At 45.1% G+C, this 18,090-nt stretch overlaps 1 protein-coding gene across 1 annotated transcript in view; it reads right to left on the bottom strand.

Moving 5' to 3' along the window:
• Positions 1–18,090, bottom strand: part of dst (dystonin) — a gene marked incomplete at its 5' end in the record, with an annotated part of 232,374 nt that overhangs the window by 100,637 nt on the left and 113,647 nt on the right. The window contains 6 exons of the mRNA XM_084322030.1: positions 8,301–9,775; positions 11,172–11,670; positions 14,079–14,278; positions 16,054–16,183; positions 16,908–17,143; positions 17,753–17,803. Of these exons, the coding sequence (XP_084178156.1) occupies positions 8,301–9,775; positions 11,172–11,670; positions 14,079–14,278; positions 16,054–16,183; positions 16,908–17,143; positions 17,753–17,803 (2,591 nt within the window). The remainder of the gene's footprint in view (positions 1–8,300; positions 9,776–11,171; positions 11,671–14,078; positions 14,279–16,053; positions 16,184–16,907; positions 17,144–17,752; positions 17,804–18,090) is intronic.

Here is an 18,090-nt window from a genome sequence, read left to right as displayed (position 1 = left end):
TATATAGAGGATGTGCTGCCGGAAGAGAAAATAATGATTTGTCAGCTACAATTACCGTATATATATAGAAACAGAGTGGTGCTGTGTTTATAGAGCAGCACAATAAATCCCTTTCTGATCAAAAGAAAATACATACAAGAAGTAGCCAGTAGGGTTTATTGCTTAAAAAAAAAAATTTAAAAGAAAAATAATAATAACTAAAATCCACTTTGTGCTCCCTTCGATAAAAAAATTACAATTTTTTTTATAGAATTTGCCTGGTACTTCATGACCCCAGCTGTACAGTCAATATATAATAAAACCATAAAACGCTTGCTAGAAAACGTGATGAGGAGAACGCTATTTATTCACATGTTTTGACTGTGATGAAGACCTACAGAAAAGAGCCATATCACAGGTAGAGATGGGACCGAATATTCGAAAATTCGAATAGTCGTTTCTGTTATTAAGATGGATTAAATTTTTTTACAATCGAATATTAAAATGTTCTTATTTATAAAATGCTTTTTTTTTTATTGAAGCAAACATTCTTATTTAATTCCTTTATATATTTAGAGGCAGCCTAATTTTCATAGCCTAATTGATCAAAAAGATGCACATGCTACTGTTTCTGTTTGTTTATTAAAGCCGGTTGACAGGCCAATGCAGTGCTGTTATTATAGGCTACGATGGTGAATGGTGTCATTTTGATTTATTGTCGGTCAGCTGATAAATATATATTTTTTTATATTAATATACATTTTCTTTTTTTATATAAATTTTTTTGGGGGGGGGGGGGGGGCGAATATTCGAATATTCGATATTATGAAACACTAATTTTCTAATAGCACTTTTGCTAGAAAGTCCCATCCCTAATCACGGGTCATATTTGGTGTTATTGATACAAGTCTAGAACTACTCAGAGACCCCGAGATTCATGCTTCTTAGCCTACTTCCTCTCAACTCGTGACAGGCGCTGAAAGATAACTGGCCGGCATCTTCACAATCACAGCAATAAATAACCAGAAATTGGCTGAAACCTACTACTGAAATGGAAAAAGACTCAATAGAAGAAATCCATCAAACGGAAAATGCCTAACGTAGAGAACGAGGAGCGCAGGAAATGTAACCGACCAAAGATGGAAGAAACTGAGACACTTAAACAGTAAATAAACACATTGTTGAAGTAAATGGTAATGGATACATTTTCTTTTCTTTTTTTTATTAAATTCCTGTTCCAGAAAGCCTGTTTCCAAAATACTTATGGAGTAACCCACAATAACGTGGAGGAATTAACTCTTTGGTGTGTGTGCGTGTGTGTGTGTGTGTGTGTGTGTGTGTGTGTGTGTGTGTGTGTGTGTGTGTGTGTGTGTGTGTGTGTGTGTGTGTGTGTGTGTGTGTGTGTGTGTGTGTGTGTGTGTGTGTGTGCGTGCGTGCGTGCGTGCGTGCGTGCATGCGTGTGTGTGTGTACGCACGCATGGGTAAGTAAGTGTATATGTGGATATGTCTGTCTATATCGGCTGTGTATGTCTGTATAATGTAAATATGTGACTGACACCCCCACTGTGTTACATTGATTAACACACCCTTCCTGGACTATATATTTGTTTATACAACAGGTAGGTCCGACCACGCATTGTGATTGGTCGAGAGCGTTCTAAGCCGTGAGTATATTCATGATACACTGACGGTTAAATCACCATGAATATACCACTGCGCTGGCTTCATAATGTTGTCGAAAGTTTCAACTGCCATTCATCAAACGGAATCTGTCAACATGACCTACTCCGCAGACAACGTTAACGTACCCGTCAACTATAAACGAGTGGATAGATATAGAGGAGTCTAATGCAAGCGAACGTCGGGAAAAAGTCATCAGCACCTGGGACAGTTCCAGTTCAATGCCCATGTCTAATAATGCCATTAGATGTAGGCCCGTCATCTATATCTATCCACTCGTTTATAGTTAAAGGGTACGTTAAATCACACACAACGTTGTCCGCGGAGTAGGTCATGTCGATACGCTGGTACGTTAAATTAGACTAATACGTCATTCGTTTGCATTGCCAAGCTGGTTGATAGCCTACTCCATTTGAAATTCCATAGCAATGATACATCTTTAGGAACTATTTTTCTACGCAAAGTTAACTGAAATCAATATAAAAGACCCTAGAATTGTCTGTATTCATCCTATATTTTTCCCGACGGTGCAACTTGCTGTATAAACAGTGTCATGTTCAGATGCTCACAGTTTTTTGTGTATATTTAAGCAATAATACACTCAAACCATATTCCTGATATTCCACTGGTTCTCGTGTATCATTGCTTAAATATACACAAAAAACTGTGAGCATCTGAACATGACACTGTTCATAATTCTTCTTCTTTTTTTTCCTTTCAATACTGCACAATTGCACAGCCCTGCTACATATTCTATTACACTGTATTTTTATTCTAATTCAGTGTATATATTCTACTACGTCCTGCACAATTGTACAACCCTGTCCTATTCTCCACTTGCACAATGTGGGGGGGCGTCATATCCAGTTACGTCTTTAGCCCCCGCCTCGACTACTGCAACGCACTGCTCGCTGGCCTCCCGGCCACCGCCACCAAGCCTCTTCAACTCATTCAGAACGCAGCGGCCCGCCTGATCTCAAACCTACCGAAGTCAGCCCATGTCACCCCACTTCTTAGGGACCTGCACTGGCTCCCCATTGCTGCACGAATCCGCTTCAAGGCCCTCGACCTGGCATACCGTGCGGCAAAGGGAACTGCTCCTGCCTACCTCCGGTCAATGGTCTCTAAGTAACTACACACCCTCAAGACCCCTACGCTCTGCATCTTCTGGCCGCCTCAGACCTACTCCTATCCGAGCTCCGGGAGGGTCATCAAAGAGAAGCCGCCTATTCTCAGTCCTTGCCCCACAATGGTGGAATGAACTACCCACCCCAGTTAGGACAGCCGAAACCTGTCCAATCTTTCGCCGTCGACTAAAGACGCACTTCTTCAACCACTATCTGAAAAAATAAATAAAAAATAAAAAAATCTCTAACCCTAACTAACTTTACTGTCATGCACTTGTCCTAATAAACTAACCTACACTGTAACACGCAACACTTTGATGAACATTGTTACTCAGCTGATAGAGTTGTGCCCTTCCTGATGACTTGTCGTACAGAACTTGTAAGTCGCTTTGGATAAAAGCGTCAGCTAAATGTAAATGTAAATGTAAATGTAGCCCCGTACACTTCTTCCGGTCCCCTCACAATACATTGAGTTTAGCAACGTTTCTCCCGTCAATTAAACAACTTTATCGTCACTTTTTTCTTTCCAGAAAATATCAAACGTGGGTCTAACAGATGCCACGTCGATACTAATTGAGTTATAATATGGCTCATTTCCTGCCCCATTCCTAACAGATTAATGTATTGGATTTAGGCGGAGCTAAATGCTAATGTGGCTAACTCTAACAGTAAACTTTTTCACATGAAATACAGCCCAAAAACCTTAGAAAAACGTGACGATAAAGTTGTTTAATTGACGGGGAAAAGTTGCTAAACTCAATGTATTGTGAGGGGACCGGAAGAAGTGTACGGGGCTAAAGACGTAACCGGATATGACGCCCCCCACATTGTGCAAGTGGAGAATAGATTCTATTGTATTTTCTATTCTAATTTAGTCTATATATTCCATTTTATTTTATTCTACTTGAATTGTCTGTTAATGTTGCACCAAACGACCTAAACTAATTCCTTGTAGCCTATGTGCAAGCTTACTCGGCAATAAAGACCTTTCTGATTCTGACTTTATGTATCGACCTTTTCTAACTTAACAATATACATGTTCTAAATAGGCCCCTTTGTGTTTCCTGTTGCAATGGTTGTTAATATAGCATCTGACAGAACCAGAGCTGTTCCCCTAGCAACAGCATAGCAACAGAATACTTCTGGAAAGGTCTATAAACAGTATGTCAATGCACTTTTTTGTTCTTTATTAATTTATCAAATATCATGTGACCCTTTGTAAACGAGAAGGAAAAAAGATATATGCTTGTTTTTACTAGTCTAGTCTAAAAAGATATTTCTAAAACATGTCCAGAGTCCTACTTTTGGAGAAGTAATTTGACTGTAGTGATGGATACTGAGAGTTGGGGGGGGGGGGGGGGGGGGGGGCTGAATGGTGATGGGTTGGGGGGGGGGGGGGGGGGGGGGGCTGAATGGTGATGGTGGTGGGCAGACTCTCTTGAAAGCTATAGGAGGTTGGCTGCTCCTAAACCTTTAGGAGAAGTGTCTGCTAGGGCGGCTACGTGGCGTAGTGGGCAAGGCGCTCGCCACGAAATGCTGGAGACGTTGGGCTCGTCAGTTCGAGCCCAGCGCTCCACATTTGCTTTCAGTTTAGCTGGTCGTCCGTACTAATACACATTGGCCGTATTAGGGGGTGGGAAACTGATGGGTGGGGATCGGGCGTTGTGGACAGCGACTCCTACAGGTCGGTTGGTGCGCCTGCGCAGTAGAAACAGGAAGTGTCTGGGGCAGCGTGAGCCTCCCACGCGTTACTCCTCGCCACTGAGAGATCGAGCTGCGCAGGTGAAAAGATGCGACTGCTGTTACCTCAAGTACCGGAGGGGACTTGTGCTGTATGACTTAGTCCACATTGCAGCCGGCTTGTGGGAGGCAAGAAACAGCGTTCGTGACACAGGGGAGGGTTGAATTGGATGATACGAAATTGGGATGGGAGAAAATATAGAAAATGGGAGAAAAAGTGGATAAAAACTGAGTAAAGTCACTTTAAGCACTCGACAAGCACTAACAACACAAGAATGTTAATCGTTCATAATATGTATCGTGAATGAATTCCGTGGATTGATGGGTATAATCTATGACTACTGAAGACGTGCCTTTGTACTGCAGGTTCTAAACAGCATCTCACATCAAGCCTACAGGCAAGGGGGGACTGTACAATCCCTTTAAAAAAAAGTGTATTTGGCCAGGCCGTCTTCTCATACAGAGCATCCCACCAATGGAACTCAATTCCTCAAACAATTAGAGTGTCCACATCATACCATTCATTCAAGTGCAGGGTTAGGGAATGGCTCATTGAAAACCAGAACTGTCAACACTGTCTGTGTGTGTGTGTGTGTGTGTGTGGATATGGTGCGTCTGTCTATGTCTGGGTCTCTTAATATGTCATGATGTGCTCTGTCCTTGTGTCCATGACTGTATTGTGACCTGTATCCCTATCGTATGTCTATGTGCTTTTGTTTATTTATCTTGATTTTATTCTGTTTTTATTGATAACCCTTTTTTTACACAGGATTTTAGCCTGTACCTTCTGGCAGGGGGGGACTGCCAATGGAAATTAGCCTTTTGGCAAAAATTGGGTGCATTTACATTTGTAAAATGTTTTATTAATGTACACTGTCCCCCTTGAACAAATAAAGTAAACCTAACCTAACCTAACCTACAATGTTGTACCCCCGCAAAAGATGCTTTGGTCCAAGATACAGTGTCTGATTAAAAAACACAAATACACCCACATGATGGCTTAGATGCTAATGTCTATTACTGCACATGTATTAGGAAGGTAGGGGTGAGGGTTGACTGCTGGATTTAAGGGTCATTGCAGACCACAGGTGACTCCCCAGTGGCCCGTCACTAGGGATGGGTACCGAATTCGGTACTTTTGAGGTACCGAACCGAAACACGTCGGTACTACCGAGTATCGAATCAAGTGAGAAACCAAAAAAAAAAAAAAAAAATGTTTATTAATTTTTTTTTTTTATTATTATTTTTTTTTAACTTTTTTCTTTTCATGTCAACGTTCACACGCACAATATATGCTTACCTAGGATTTGACTTGATTCAACAACAAAGCAGTCGGAGCAATGACAAGCCGAAAACTGTCTAAATTGTAGTTATTTGAACTGAAGTTTGGATTTTTTTTTTTACGACTGAGGTAGGTAAATTACATTTCTTGAGACTAAAGTACCGAAAAAAGGTACCGTTGGGTACCGGTATCGATTCACAGGTACCGGTACCGGTATCGGTTCAAATGTGAAAGGTACCCATCCCTACCCGTCACTGATATACATGCTTAGAACCACCCAAGTTCTCAAAGAGTGCGAGTAACCTAATCCTGCTAGCACACTTTACTCATTGTGGTCAGTGACACTGATTCCCTGAAGGTACAAAAAAACATCCATATTCACAACTATAATGCAAGCCTAGCCCCTTTCGTGACTGTGATGCACGCCAACAAGGTTTGGCCGAGTGAATACACAGTCACTTGCTCCTCAATGGGAAACCAACCTAGATTTACCATGAAGGACTGGTTCTAACCGAACCGTTCGTTATCACAAGTATCACCGATACATTTCAAAGGTACTCACAGTTGCACAAGGGTTTCGAACAGAGAAACGCGAGGGTTTGAAAGCTCGTCGTTGCTAATAAACATTTTAAATAATTTTTATAAACTGGTCAACACTGCTCAAAACGGCGTTATTTCCGTATTTGGCTGCCTGGTGCGCCTGCGCTGTGATCACAGTGCATGTGCATCAGGCACCCAATGCCTGATGCGGAAATAAAGCTGTGTTGAGCAGTGTTGACCAGTTTATAAAAAATATTTTAAATGTTTATTAGCAACGCCGACCTTTCAAACCCTATAGCGTTTGGTAAATCTAGGTTGGTTTCCAATTGATCCAATCCAATCCAATCCACTTTATTTATATAGCACATTTAAAACAACAAAGTTGACCAAAGTGCTGTACAAGTCCACAAACATAGGATAAAACATAAAACATAAAAATTGAATAAAAGCACACAATAAAACAGTACAATGTGTCACATAAAAAAGGCCAGTCTCTCAAAAACGGTTTAAAAAACAAAAGCCAGAGCAAATAAGTGTGTTTTGAGGCGTGATTTAAACACCTGCAGTGGGGGCCTGCCTAACATGCAGTGGCAGCTCATTCCAGAGCTTTGGGGCTGCCACTGCAAAAGCACGGTCCCCCCTAAGCTTCAGCCTGGAGTTTGGAACGGCCAAGAGGAGCTGGTCAGAGGACCTGAGGGACCTTGGAGGAACATAGGGTTCCAGCAGGTCTGAGAGGTAACCCGGTGCCAAGCCTTTCAAACATTTAAAAACAAACAGTAAAACCTTAAAATCAATCCTAAAACACACAGGAAGCCAGTGGAGGGCAGCCAGCACAGGGGAAATGTGCTCCCGCTTTCGCGTTCCCGTCAGCAGACGGGCAGCGGCGTTTTGCACCAACTGCAAACGAGAGAGGGAGGCCTGACTGACGCCCACGTACAGGGCATTACAGTAATCAAGGCGAGAGGTCATAAAAGCATGGATAACCGTTTAAAAAAACGGAACGGGATAAAAAAGGTTTGACCTTGGACAGCCTCCTAAGTTGGAAAAAGCTCCTTCCCACCACAGTATTGATCTGCTTGTCCAGCTTTAGGTCACAATCGAATTTTACCCCTAGGTTGGGTTGAGGAGCAAGTGACTGTGTATTCACTCTGCCAAACCTTGTTGGCGTGCATCACAGTCACGAAAGGGGCTAATGCAAGCCATGCTATCAGTACAAGAGCTGTAGGCTACTGAGCTGTTGGACTTTTCCTCTGACATCATTATGACTCATTGTCTGGCAAATGTCAGAAAAATGTGCCTTTGTCATGCGGTTTACAAAATGCGAACTAGAGCTTGACCGATATATATCGGGCGGCCGATATTGGCTTATGACCGATAGATCGGTATGTGCATTTATGTTACCGATATCCTTCTGTTTGACTAGTCGTCTTTAAAGGGCTCGTTCTTTAAACTAGAAGATATTGGTATCATATGAAGAGATCTATGGGGAATCCAAAGGTACCAGCCATCATTTTCAAAGGGGTCCCTTGACTTCTCACCTCAAGATATCTGAATGGAAATGAGCTCAATAGCGCCACACAAGACTCCTCTTTACAGACATTCATTTATGCAAGTCACATGCACAATTAGGCCCAAACCAGACAGCTCTTTTGCATGCAGTACAAATAGGCTACTTTAGCCTTTCTTATTAAGTAATTTACACATACACACACACACACACACATTCATATTCACAGTACATTTTGTGTAAAAAAAAAAACTGTCAAATATCCCACCTCCAGCACATATCTTTGTCACAACTCTAACTACGTTTGAGCCAATGCTTGCTAGAAATGTGTGCGAATAGCATCTGCTATATTGATGATATATAAGAATGATTTTAGTCCAAAATATCGGTATTGGCCTCAAAAAACATCCAGTATCAGTCGGGAAAAAATCTAACGCTGACCTACCTTAAAGGCTTCCAGCTGCTGGTTGATGACCTCGGTCTCCATGCCGGTGACGACCCCCTGGGACTCTTCCTCGGCCACGGCTCCCGCCAGGGTGTCCGAGAACCGCCCGAGTTTAGAGTAGAGCTCCTCCAGGCCGCTCAGGGTGCTCCCCACCTGCTCCTCTCGGCCTTTGGCTCTGTCCTGGAGCTTCCCGCACTGCTTACTGAGGCCGCCCAGGTCTCTCTTCAGGCCCAGCAGGTCCGGAGAGGCCTCGGTCTCCAGCAGCATCTTCTCACAGCCATCCCCGGCGTTGGCGGTGTTCGCCATCAGCTCCTGCAGTTTAGCCACGAAGCTCCGAACGGTGTCCCGCTGTCCTCCGAGAGTGGCCAGGTCGCGGCCCACCGGCGGCATGCTGTCCAGCTCATCGTCCAGCTCGGTGAAGCGGCCGAACATCTCGCGGATGTTGTTCTGGAACTGCCCGATGCCCTGCAGCTTGCCCTCTAAGGCGGAGCAGGTCTTCCCGACCTTCTCGTTGAGGGAGTTGTAGTCTTGTTCCAGGCTGTCGGCTTGCAGGAGGAGGTCCGTCACGCCGTCGGCTTCCGGGACATCTACCACCAGGTTCTGGGCCAGGCTCTTCAGGTGCTCCACCTGGCCCTGCACCGCCTCCAAGCTCTTCTGCTGGGCCTTCATGTTCGTCAGGTTCTTATTGCTGTAGGCCTGAAGTCCCAGCGATTCGTGGGTGTCCAGCTGCTTCCGAGCTCCCTCCAGCTGACCCTTTGCCTCTTTCTGCGTGTCGTGGAACTCCTTCAGTCTCTGCGAGATCTTCTCCAGTGACTCCCTTTTGTTCTGCAGGCCGTCCGTCACGCTATCCATCCGTTGGCCGATGGCGGCCTTCTCCTCTTTCACGGCTTCCGTGTCCGCGTTGGCCTCGTCCAGCAGGCCGTCGGCGGCCGCGTTGAGCTGCTCCTCCAGACCCCTGTGCTTGTCCACGTCCTTCTGGATGGCCTTCACCTGAGAGATGGAGCTCTCCACGTCCATCGGATCGACACTGAGCTTGACACGGGTCTCCCTGGCTTCGCACTCTTGTATCCAGGAGTCGAGCTTCTCGGCATGCTCCTGGTACTTGAGAGCTTTTTGCAGAGCGCCCTGGAGCTTGTCGACCCGCTCCGCGGAGCTCTTCTTCACCTCTTCCCAGCAGGTGGTGAGGGCAGAGAGCTGGCCCTGAAGTGCCATCTTTTCCGCACCGTCTGTGTTCTGCAGGAGCCTCTCTCCCTCCCCGGTGACGGTGCTGTAAGGTTCCTCGTGCTCACTGAGGGACCTCTGGAAGGCGTTGTGCTCCTTCAGACTCTGTCGCAGGGTGTCGGCTTTGGCAGAGATGGGCTGGGGCTTGGACTGTTCCTCCAGCTTCTCATCCAGCCAGCCCTGGAAGTCTTTGGAGGTCTGCTGGAACTGCTGGGAGCTGGCGAAGGTCAAGTTTAGCTTCTGTATCCGATTTGCTACAGGAGGGAGATGGTACAATTAACTAGAATTACAATTAAATTATAATGACAATAATAATAATGATAATATGAATAGAAACAACAATTAAGCTCTTAAACCCTAGCCATATTTTCAGAAAATTCGCCTAAAAGTACATATCCAAGTAAATGGAAGATTGCTCCACTTCTACAAAGCCATTTTGCATGTTATTGTATGTATCTAGGGATTAGACCTCAGGGAATGTATTCCCAGTGTCAGCAATATTGTGTCTGTTACTATGTTTGAGTAAATTGTAATGAACCAAAGGAGAATATACATTATTATTATTATAATTTCTTCCATCTTTGATGTTGAATAACACCATGCTAACATTGACCAGACGTGAACAATTCAGGTCATTCAACACCTTTGTGAGATCAAGTGTAGTAAAAATCTAAGAAAAGGAACAAAGGGCAGATATTCTTCTTTTTTTTTAGATACAGTACTGAATTTTGTCCTTCGGAAATATGAATGTAGAATATAGAATATCAGGCCTATAAATGACCTTATTATGGCCAATTCATACATCTATGGATCGGGCCAAATATCTTCTTTCCAATAGCAGAGTTAAATCTGGATTTAGTACCACCAGGCGTCCGTTACAGGGCAGCAAAGGCCGTGAATTAAATCTACTGTAAGTACAGTTACTTTTGTATAATGTCTATAGCGCCGCCATTTCTACCGGATTGTGACACGTTTCTTTTGCTAGACGTTCACAGAAAGGTAAAGAAACAATATACGTTATATTTTATGGCAATAACATTGAGGTTTGTTTGACCCGTGAGATATAATCACAATTTTCTCGTCAATATTCTTTTTTCACGTCAATCGGCTGCAGCTTTGACTGCGGCTGGTGTGAGCTGGGTAGTGTAGTTTTATGACATTTCGAGGTCCATCGAAAGCCTGGGTCTCCATTTCCATAGGACTACAACGATTTCATGACAGTGTCATGTCCTCGTGTCTAAATCATCCGGTTTCCAATGCAATGCGCAGAGATTTTTACAAGCTCATATTTAGCTAATAACACTTAAAATCATTGGTAAACAAACATAGTGCTGCAAATACACTTTGACTGTTGTTTTGACAGGGTTAGGGTCTTTACTCTTGGCTACATTTGAAAAAGAAACACAACATCACTTAATACGGACTGTATTGATCTATTTGCGACAGTGAAATAAATCTTGGCCCGTTATATATAACGGGCCGATCAGGCTTAAGAGGTTAATAGTTCAACTACATTTAGTTGAACTACTGTCCAACATTAATAACTGTTTTGGGTTGTACACAAGTGGATTTCACTGACACAAACTTCTTCTACCCAATCAGAACATCCTATATAGCTATACTGAATTAACTCGACTCGTGGAACCAGACCTGCTTTCTCCTCCAGCTGTCTGAACGGCTTGCCGACACTCTCCAGCTGCCGGGCCAAGTCCGCCCTCAGGTAGTCCTCGGTCACCATGGCCGAGAGCTCGGAGCCGAGGGCCTCGGCGTCCTTCAGCCTCTTCTTGTCCTCCCTCAGCTGAGCGGAGATGGCCTGGGCCTCCTCCAGCTGCCTCTGCAGCACGTCGGGCTGGGCGCTGTGGGCCTGCTGGCCGTTGAGCTGGGTCTCCAGCCGAGCGGCGCTCTGGCTCAGGCTCCTCAGCAGGCCCTGGAACCGTCCCGTGGTCCCCGTGGCCCGGTCGACGAGCTCGTCCCGCTGGTCCAGCTGTCCCGTCAGGCCCTGCCACTTCTGGGCCACGGCGGCCAGTTGCTCTTTGATCGCCTTGCCGGCGGAGGGGTCCTGCTGGTCCAAGGAGCCGAGGATGGCGGCTGCGGCTTCTTCCAGCTTCTCGTACTGCGGTTTCCGGCCCTTGAACTCGTTCTGGAGGATCTGGCGGAGGGAGAAATGGTGTTGAATACAAACATTCCATCTCGAAAAACTGGAAGAAAATTAAAGAGTTGTACAGGTATTCCAAAAAATTGCCTGTTGGGATTTAAAGACAAAATGTGACACCTGCTCTTGAGAAATGATCTCTGGGATGAAAATAAACTCATTTAAACATTTACTGTATAATAAGTTACTAAACTCCAACCCAAACATCAGACCAGAACAAGAAATGTAAACAAAGTGCAAAAAACAAGCTGGTCTCTTTGCTTAAATAGAAAGGTTTCTTTTTTTTCTTGGAACGAAGGCCCACCATCGTTCCCAAGTGTCTCTACAAGCCTCCACATCGGTCCCAAGAGTCTCAACATGCCTCCACATCGTTCCCAAGAGTCTCTACAAGCCTCCACATCGTTCCCAAGAGTAATCTGTCTAGTTTAGTTAGGATGTCTATTTGCTCTCATTTTCTGCAGACATGGGAGAATCTTTTAACCTCTGTCTCAACCGGTCCCATGGAACAGCTTCATACCGCCTTCTGTCTGGCCTGCAGCGCTGAACCTTACCTGCTCTGCCCTGACCAATTCTGCGTGGTCTCTCCTGCCCCCCGGGGCATATGGCCCTGAGCCATCGTCTTGTATCTCATCCTGTATACATACTCTTGCAGTAGTTCTTAGTTCTATCCATTACTTAATTTCATAATTTTCTTATATACTTTGATTCTACTGTCACCATGTATGCATATGTTCACTACATGTATTTATTGCTCCATCTCCACCCACTACAAACATGGGAACTCTCTAACCCCTGTCCCCATCTCTCTGAGTGGTTGTCTCGTAGTGTTGACCAAGGTGGTGGATGTCTCGGGGTGTTGGCAAGATTGCAGTGACTGTTCTACCCCCACTGGTTATGTGCACCACAGAGGCCATGGATCAGCTTCATACTGTCTTATGTCCGTAGTCTGTCAACGTTGAAGGATGTATAGGTTTTTCAAAGTGTATAGAATGTAAACTCAAAGTGTATATAAGGTAAAATATTGGTGGATGACAGCTATAGCCATCTCAGAGAAGGAATACAACAGAGAGAGTCAGTGTGTTTAGCAGCAGTCAGTGTGTTAACAGCAAGAATGGTGTGTGTGGCTCCAAGGTCGTTCGGCATCTTGATAAGCATTGAAAGTGCAGGCAGGCAGAGAGACATCAATAGAACGAACGTTTAATGTGTGTTAAAGGTGAATAGCAGTTGTCATGACAGCGCGTCACATAGCGACGAGAAGGGGCCGGGCCTGTCGTTGCTATGGCGAGAATATAGAAAAGTGAGTTTTCTTCCGGGTGTAAGGCAGACTGAGAAACGAACCACACAGAAGAGAAGAACCATCAGAGACTTTGAGACGGCTCCCTCCTCCCCTCGCAAAGAGGGGGGGGGGGGCGGGGCAGCAATGGAGAAGTGCCACGACGACAGGCTTTTGGAATAACCACCAGGCCGCGATGACCACCGAGTGGGGTGAAGGGAGAGATCAGTAGAATAATGAATTTAGTTTCTTCCCAAGACTTTTCAAGGACGATTACAGAGTTGGTTTTCATCTTGTACGAGGTTTTGTTTATGGAATAAACAACGTTTGTCAAAGAAAGGTATCATGCTGGAGGTGTCGTTTCTTATGACTATGGATGACCTACCAGGGGTTGCAAGAAAGATACAACGCACAAGAGAGAGGGAGACGAAGGAGATGATGAGATGAGATTGGCTGATTGCCAATATCTAACAACGTGGTTGAGACATTGAGTTCATTGCTGGGTGAAGTACTTCTATTCTATTCACATATATGCTTACCACATGTATCTATTGCTATGTCCACCCATCACAATCATGCAAACTGTCTAACGCCTGTCCCGTCTCCCTGTGAGTGGCTGTCCCGTGATGATGACCGGGAGGATGTGACCCTGCCTCTCTGCGCCGCTCCCCATGCCTCAAATAGATCCGCCATCAGCTCTATTTTCAATCTTTCAAAATGTTCAGTTGCTATTGCATGCTCTTATTTGTGCATACTTACCAACTGTTCCGCCTGTTTTATTGCAACACTACTATCACCGACATCTAAGAAGGGAGATCCCCCCCTTGACCAGCCTTTCTAAGGTTTCTCTCCTCCACATTTCCTACGGTGCATTTTTTCCTATTGCTAGGTTTTAGTGAGCTTTTCCTTACCTTCGCGTGGGGTATGTCTGGGAGTGTTGCATTCATTTATTTTAAATTTTAAATTAAAATGTCTTGTTTTGTTCTTGATTCATTGTGATGTTTCTTCTCGACTTGTTTAAAGAAGACGTGTCCGGCCCATGGGGACATTAACGTGTGTTGTCGGCCTCTTGATTTGATCTACAAGCCTCCACACCGTTCCCACCGAGAAGCACCACCGCAGGGTACGTTACCTGGACTTGCTGCTTCTGCATCTTCAGCATGTTGGGGTCGACGGAGAGGGGCCCGAGGACGCTCATCATCAGCTCTTTCTCCGCGAGCCACTGACGGAGCTGCGGCTCGGTGGTCTGGAAGGCGTCCAGGTTGCGGTTGGACTCCTCCAGGTGCCGCTTCCGCTCCTCCACAGAACCGCTGATGTCAGCCCAGGCCTCGTCTGAGGGCGCGAGAGGGCAGAACAGTCACACCTCTCTCTCTCTCTCTCTCTCTCTCTCTCTCTCTCTCTCTCTCTCTCTCTCCCTCTCCCTCTCCCTCTCCCTCTCCCTCTCTCTCTCTCTCTCTCTCTCTCTCTCTTTCTCTCTCTCTCTCTCTCTCTCTCTCTCTCTCTGCATCAGCACCAACCCCCACTGCTACCGCCACAGCCCTTTATCCAACCCCCGCTGATTGCATCACATGTTATGCGGAGGCGTAATAATAATAATAATAATAATGGACTTTATTTATATAGCACCTTTCAGAATTGCAGCCCAAAGTGCTTCACAGCAGTGATGTAGAGAGACAATAGACATAGGCATAATAACATGAGCATAAGGGCTTGTGTCCATAGCGGACGCTTTTTTCAAGGCGGACCGCTTTGAAAAAAAGAAAAAAAAAAGCTCAGAGCGTTTTCCTGGGTCTCGCGACTGCCTCGGCTCCGCCCCTTCCTCGATGTTGATTACCTTGATGAGAGGCGCTCCTTTCCAAAAGTTGAACTAGTTTCAACTTTATGCGCTGAGAGCGCTCTGCCCAAAAACGCTGCCGCCGAGAGCTCATAAACGCGAGGCGCGGGGGCTGGGAAAAGGAGCGCCGCGCCTGTCGCCTCTCCAGCATAGAAATGAATGACAGGAAGGAGCTGACAACTCATAAAACGTCCGCTATGGACACAAGCCCTAAGGTTGGCACAATCATAGACAGGCACAACATGAGCAGATAAGACCTCCCTGAACATTTGTAATATATTTCTGTCATTATAATCTATAAAGAATACATTTAAGAACATATTATAATATATTTTTGTCATAAAAAACTATAAAAGGGTTGTGATAGATTTCTGTGTTAAAATGTCCAAACCCAAGACAGGACAACCCCCTACATAAGACTGTTACAAAAAGAAGATGTTTTTAAATACTCAGTGGGGATGTGAATCCATGACCTTAAGGTGAAGCCACAGAAGGCGTCGGCGTTGCTGGGCTCATGGTTGTGTTTGAGTTCTCAAGATTGGAACAGATTTAGTGTTCTGTTAACAAGGCTGTGTAGATGCACAGAGAAGATTAAATGATGGCCCTATAATGGGTCATGAATTTTTTTGGTTGTCTTTTATCATTTGCACCCATCCCCCAATGTATTTGTTATGCCAATTCCCTCCCTGGCCGTTGCGCTGCCCTACTGTTTTGTCTGGGGAGGGTGTAGACTACCACATGCTGCCCTACTGTCGATCTGCGGAGGGTGTAGACTATCACATGCTGCCTTACTGTCGGCCAGGGGAGGGTGTAGATTATCACATGCCTCATCTGATACATGTGGAGTCGCCAGCCACTTCTTTTCACCGGACAGCGCGGAGTTTCACTGGGAGAGCGGAACACATGCAGCGGTTCACACTATCCCGTCCCTGATGACCAGGCACTCTGACCGAACAGAAGGAGAGCCCAGTTGCAAAGACCAGGACAATTGTGTACGAAGGGACGACTGATTTGAATTGAACCCGGGTCTCTCCAGTGGCAAGTGCTCAGACCTCTCCACTACCCAGACGCCCCCGAAAAGCCATTTCTAATCATCCTTTCAAAAGGACCTTCACGGTACAATTACAGCCATTTCACTTCAAGTCTTAATTAGGTCAAGGGACCCCACTTTCATATCAGGGACCTTTCACTGGGTCCCGTCCCTGATGCTGGGCAAGCCGGCAGTAACCGGTAGGTGTTAACCATCCGGAGCCGACCCCTTGGTGGTACATACCTATCTGTGCCAGCATCTTCTTCCATTTGGCTGCTTCTGGGGAGTTGGGGTGAGTCTCAATCAGGTGTTGGAGCTTCTGTCTGAGCTTCTGGAGCTGCTCTCGCTTTTCCTTCATGTCATCTTCGAAAGCCTGAGGAGATTCAGAAATATACATGGTTGGTCTACATATCAAGGTCAATCCTCTTATCTTCAGGCAGCATTTTGTAACGCTGTTGTTGTATGCGGAATAGATCAGTGGGCAAGTGTAGTGTATTATTGTACAAGACTACAGCACTGACGCAACCCTTTTCCTTCAGCTGGCCACGAAGATATAGTGGACTCAGAGCTCTTTACCGATCAATTTCATTTCTTAGCAGCCAACACAGCAGCAATAAAAACGGACAGAACCAAAGTGTAGTATTGTAACTAAGACTTACCAGCCACAATCAAAATCAATCAAACCTGGTACAAAACATAGACTTTCAATATCTTAACTGTCCAATAAAGGCCTTGCACAGAATATTAGTTATCCTTCTTCCAGCATGGCAGCATGTAACATACTGTAGCAACCATATGTACATGGCAATGGAAGAGACAATGGTTGCTATGTGAAAAACAACAGTTTCTATTATGTTGATATATGAGAAATATATCAACAAAAACAAAATCATTTGGTGTCCTATGACATTACTCATCCAATACGAATCATGCTTTTCCAGTGTTTTACCTAATCTACCACTGCACAGAAATTTAGCATTTTAGTTAAATTGGTATACCAATGGCGTACAGGCGGCCATGCTGGAAGAAAGAGGACTAACACGAACATTGCAAGGCCCCTATCGGTGATTCACTGAAGCTCCCAATGTTCTCTGTACCTTCTGTTGCTCCAGCTGTGTTTTCATGGAATCCTTTTCCGTGGCAGCTTGGTTCCAGGAAGCCGCAGTGTCCTGCATGTCCCTCAGCCACGTCATCATGGAGTCTGTGTCCTTCTGGGCGTCTTTCACCTCCGCCACCAGAGCACTCAGCTCCGCCGCCCTGCTCTTCAGCAGATCCCCCAGGCTCTCGTAGCCCTCGTTGACGAACGATATGTTCTGCTGAATTACCATCAGCTCTGAGGGGACGTCAGAGATAGGTTTCTGTCAAGTCACCTCACTTAGGAGGACAATAACTTAGCTTAAAGGAACGTTATGGGAAATGCACTTACCGCCTTCTTCTCCAGAGTCAGACAAGAAGATAGATAGAGATTTCCTCTCTGTGTGCGTTCAGTAGACAGCAGTGAGCCGAAGCTTAGTACAAATGGATGGAGGCGGATACAGACCACAGTGGTCAGTGGTCAGTATCTGCTTCCATTCATTTGTGCTAAAGCTAGGCTATGGTTTGCAGTCGGATAGCTTTCTACTGAACACACAAGAGAAGAAATTGGTATCTATCTTCTTGTCTGACTCTGGAGGAGACGGTAAGCACATGTCCCATAATGGCGGCGTGCCCCTTTTAAGAGTTAATGGTCACAGCACCGAATAGGGCTGCACTATAAGTACGGCGCCAGCGATATTGTAGCTTTACGGCACACCTCAAAAGTTGCTTTCGTTAAAGGACAAAGATTGCAACCCAGAAAGCCCCGAGACTTATACAGTAGCAAAGCTCTGAAACGTAGTCGTACACAGCACACCTCACAACAATGGGTTTACACGTTGACGCCGATGGAGAAAAACCTTTTTACCTTTATTGGTTAAGTAGGTATGGCTTCCCGGACCTCCACCATTAGTAACGGCTGATGCAGAGACATAAGATGAAGCTCACGTAAAATACAGGCAGACAGTCAAAGATTGTTTCAGAATACAGAGAAAAGATCTTTGCATCAGGCTGGGGTCAAATCACTCTCAAGTCCAATCATTTAAGAATGTCAATAGAAACTTCGCTTATCTAATTACCTGATGACAGAACATTCATTCTCAGTTATTTCTTAATAGGCGCCACATGGCCACCTTCTCATTCCAAACATAATATTTTAAGGATATCCAGTTCCTGAATTGATTTGAGTTGAAAAAAGATTTAACC

The sequence above is a fragment of the Notolepis coatsorum genome (genome assembly GCF_963971535.1).
Source record: "Notolepis coatsorum genome assembly, chromosome: 9".
In the NCBI taxonomy this organism is placed as follows: domain Eukaryota; kingdom Metazoa; phylum Chordata; class Actinopteri; order Aulopiformes; family Paralepididae; genus Notolepis; species Notolepis coatsorum.
Note: the sequence above shows the minus strand (reverse complement) of the source record. Positions and strands in the feature narration are given on the sequence as shown.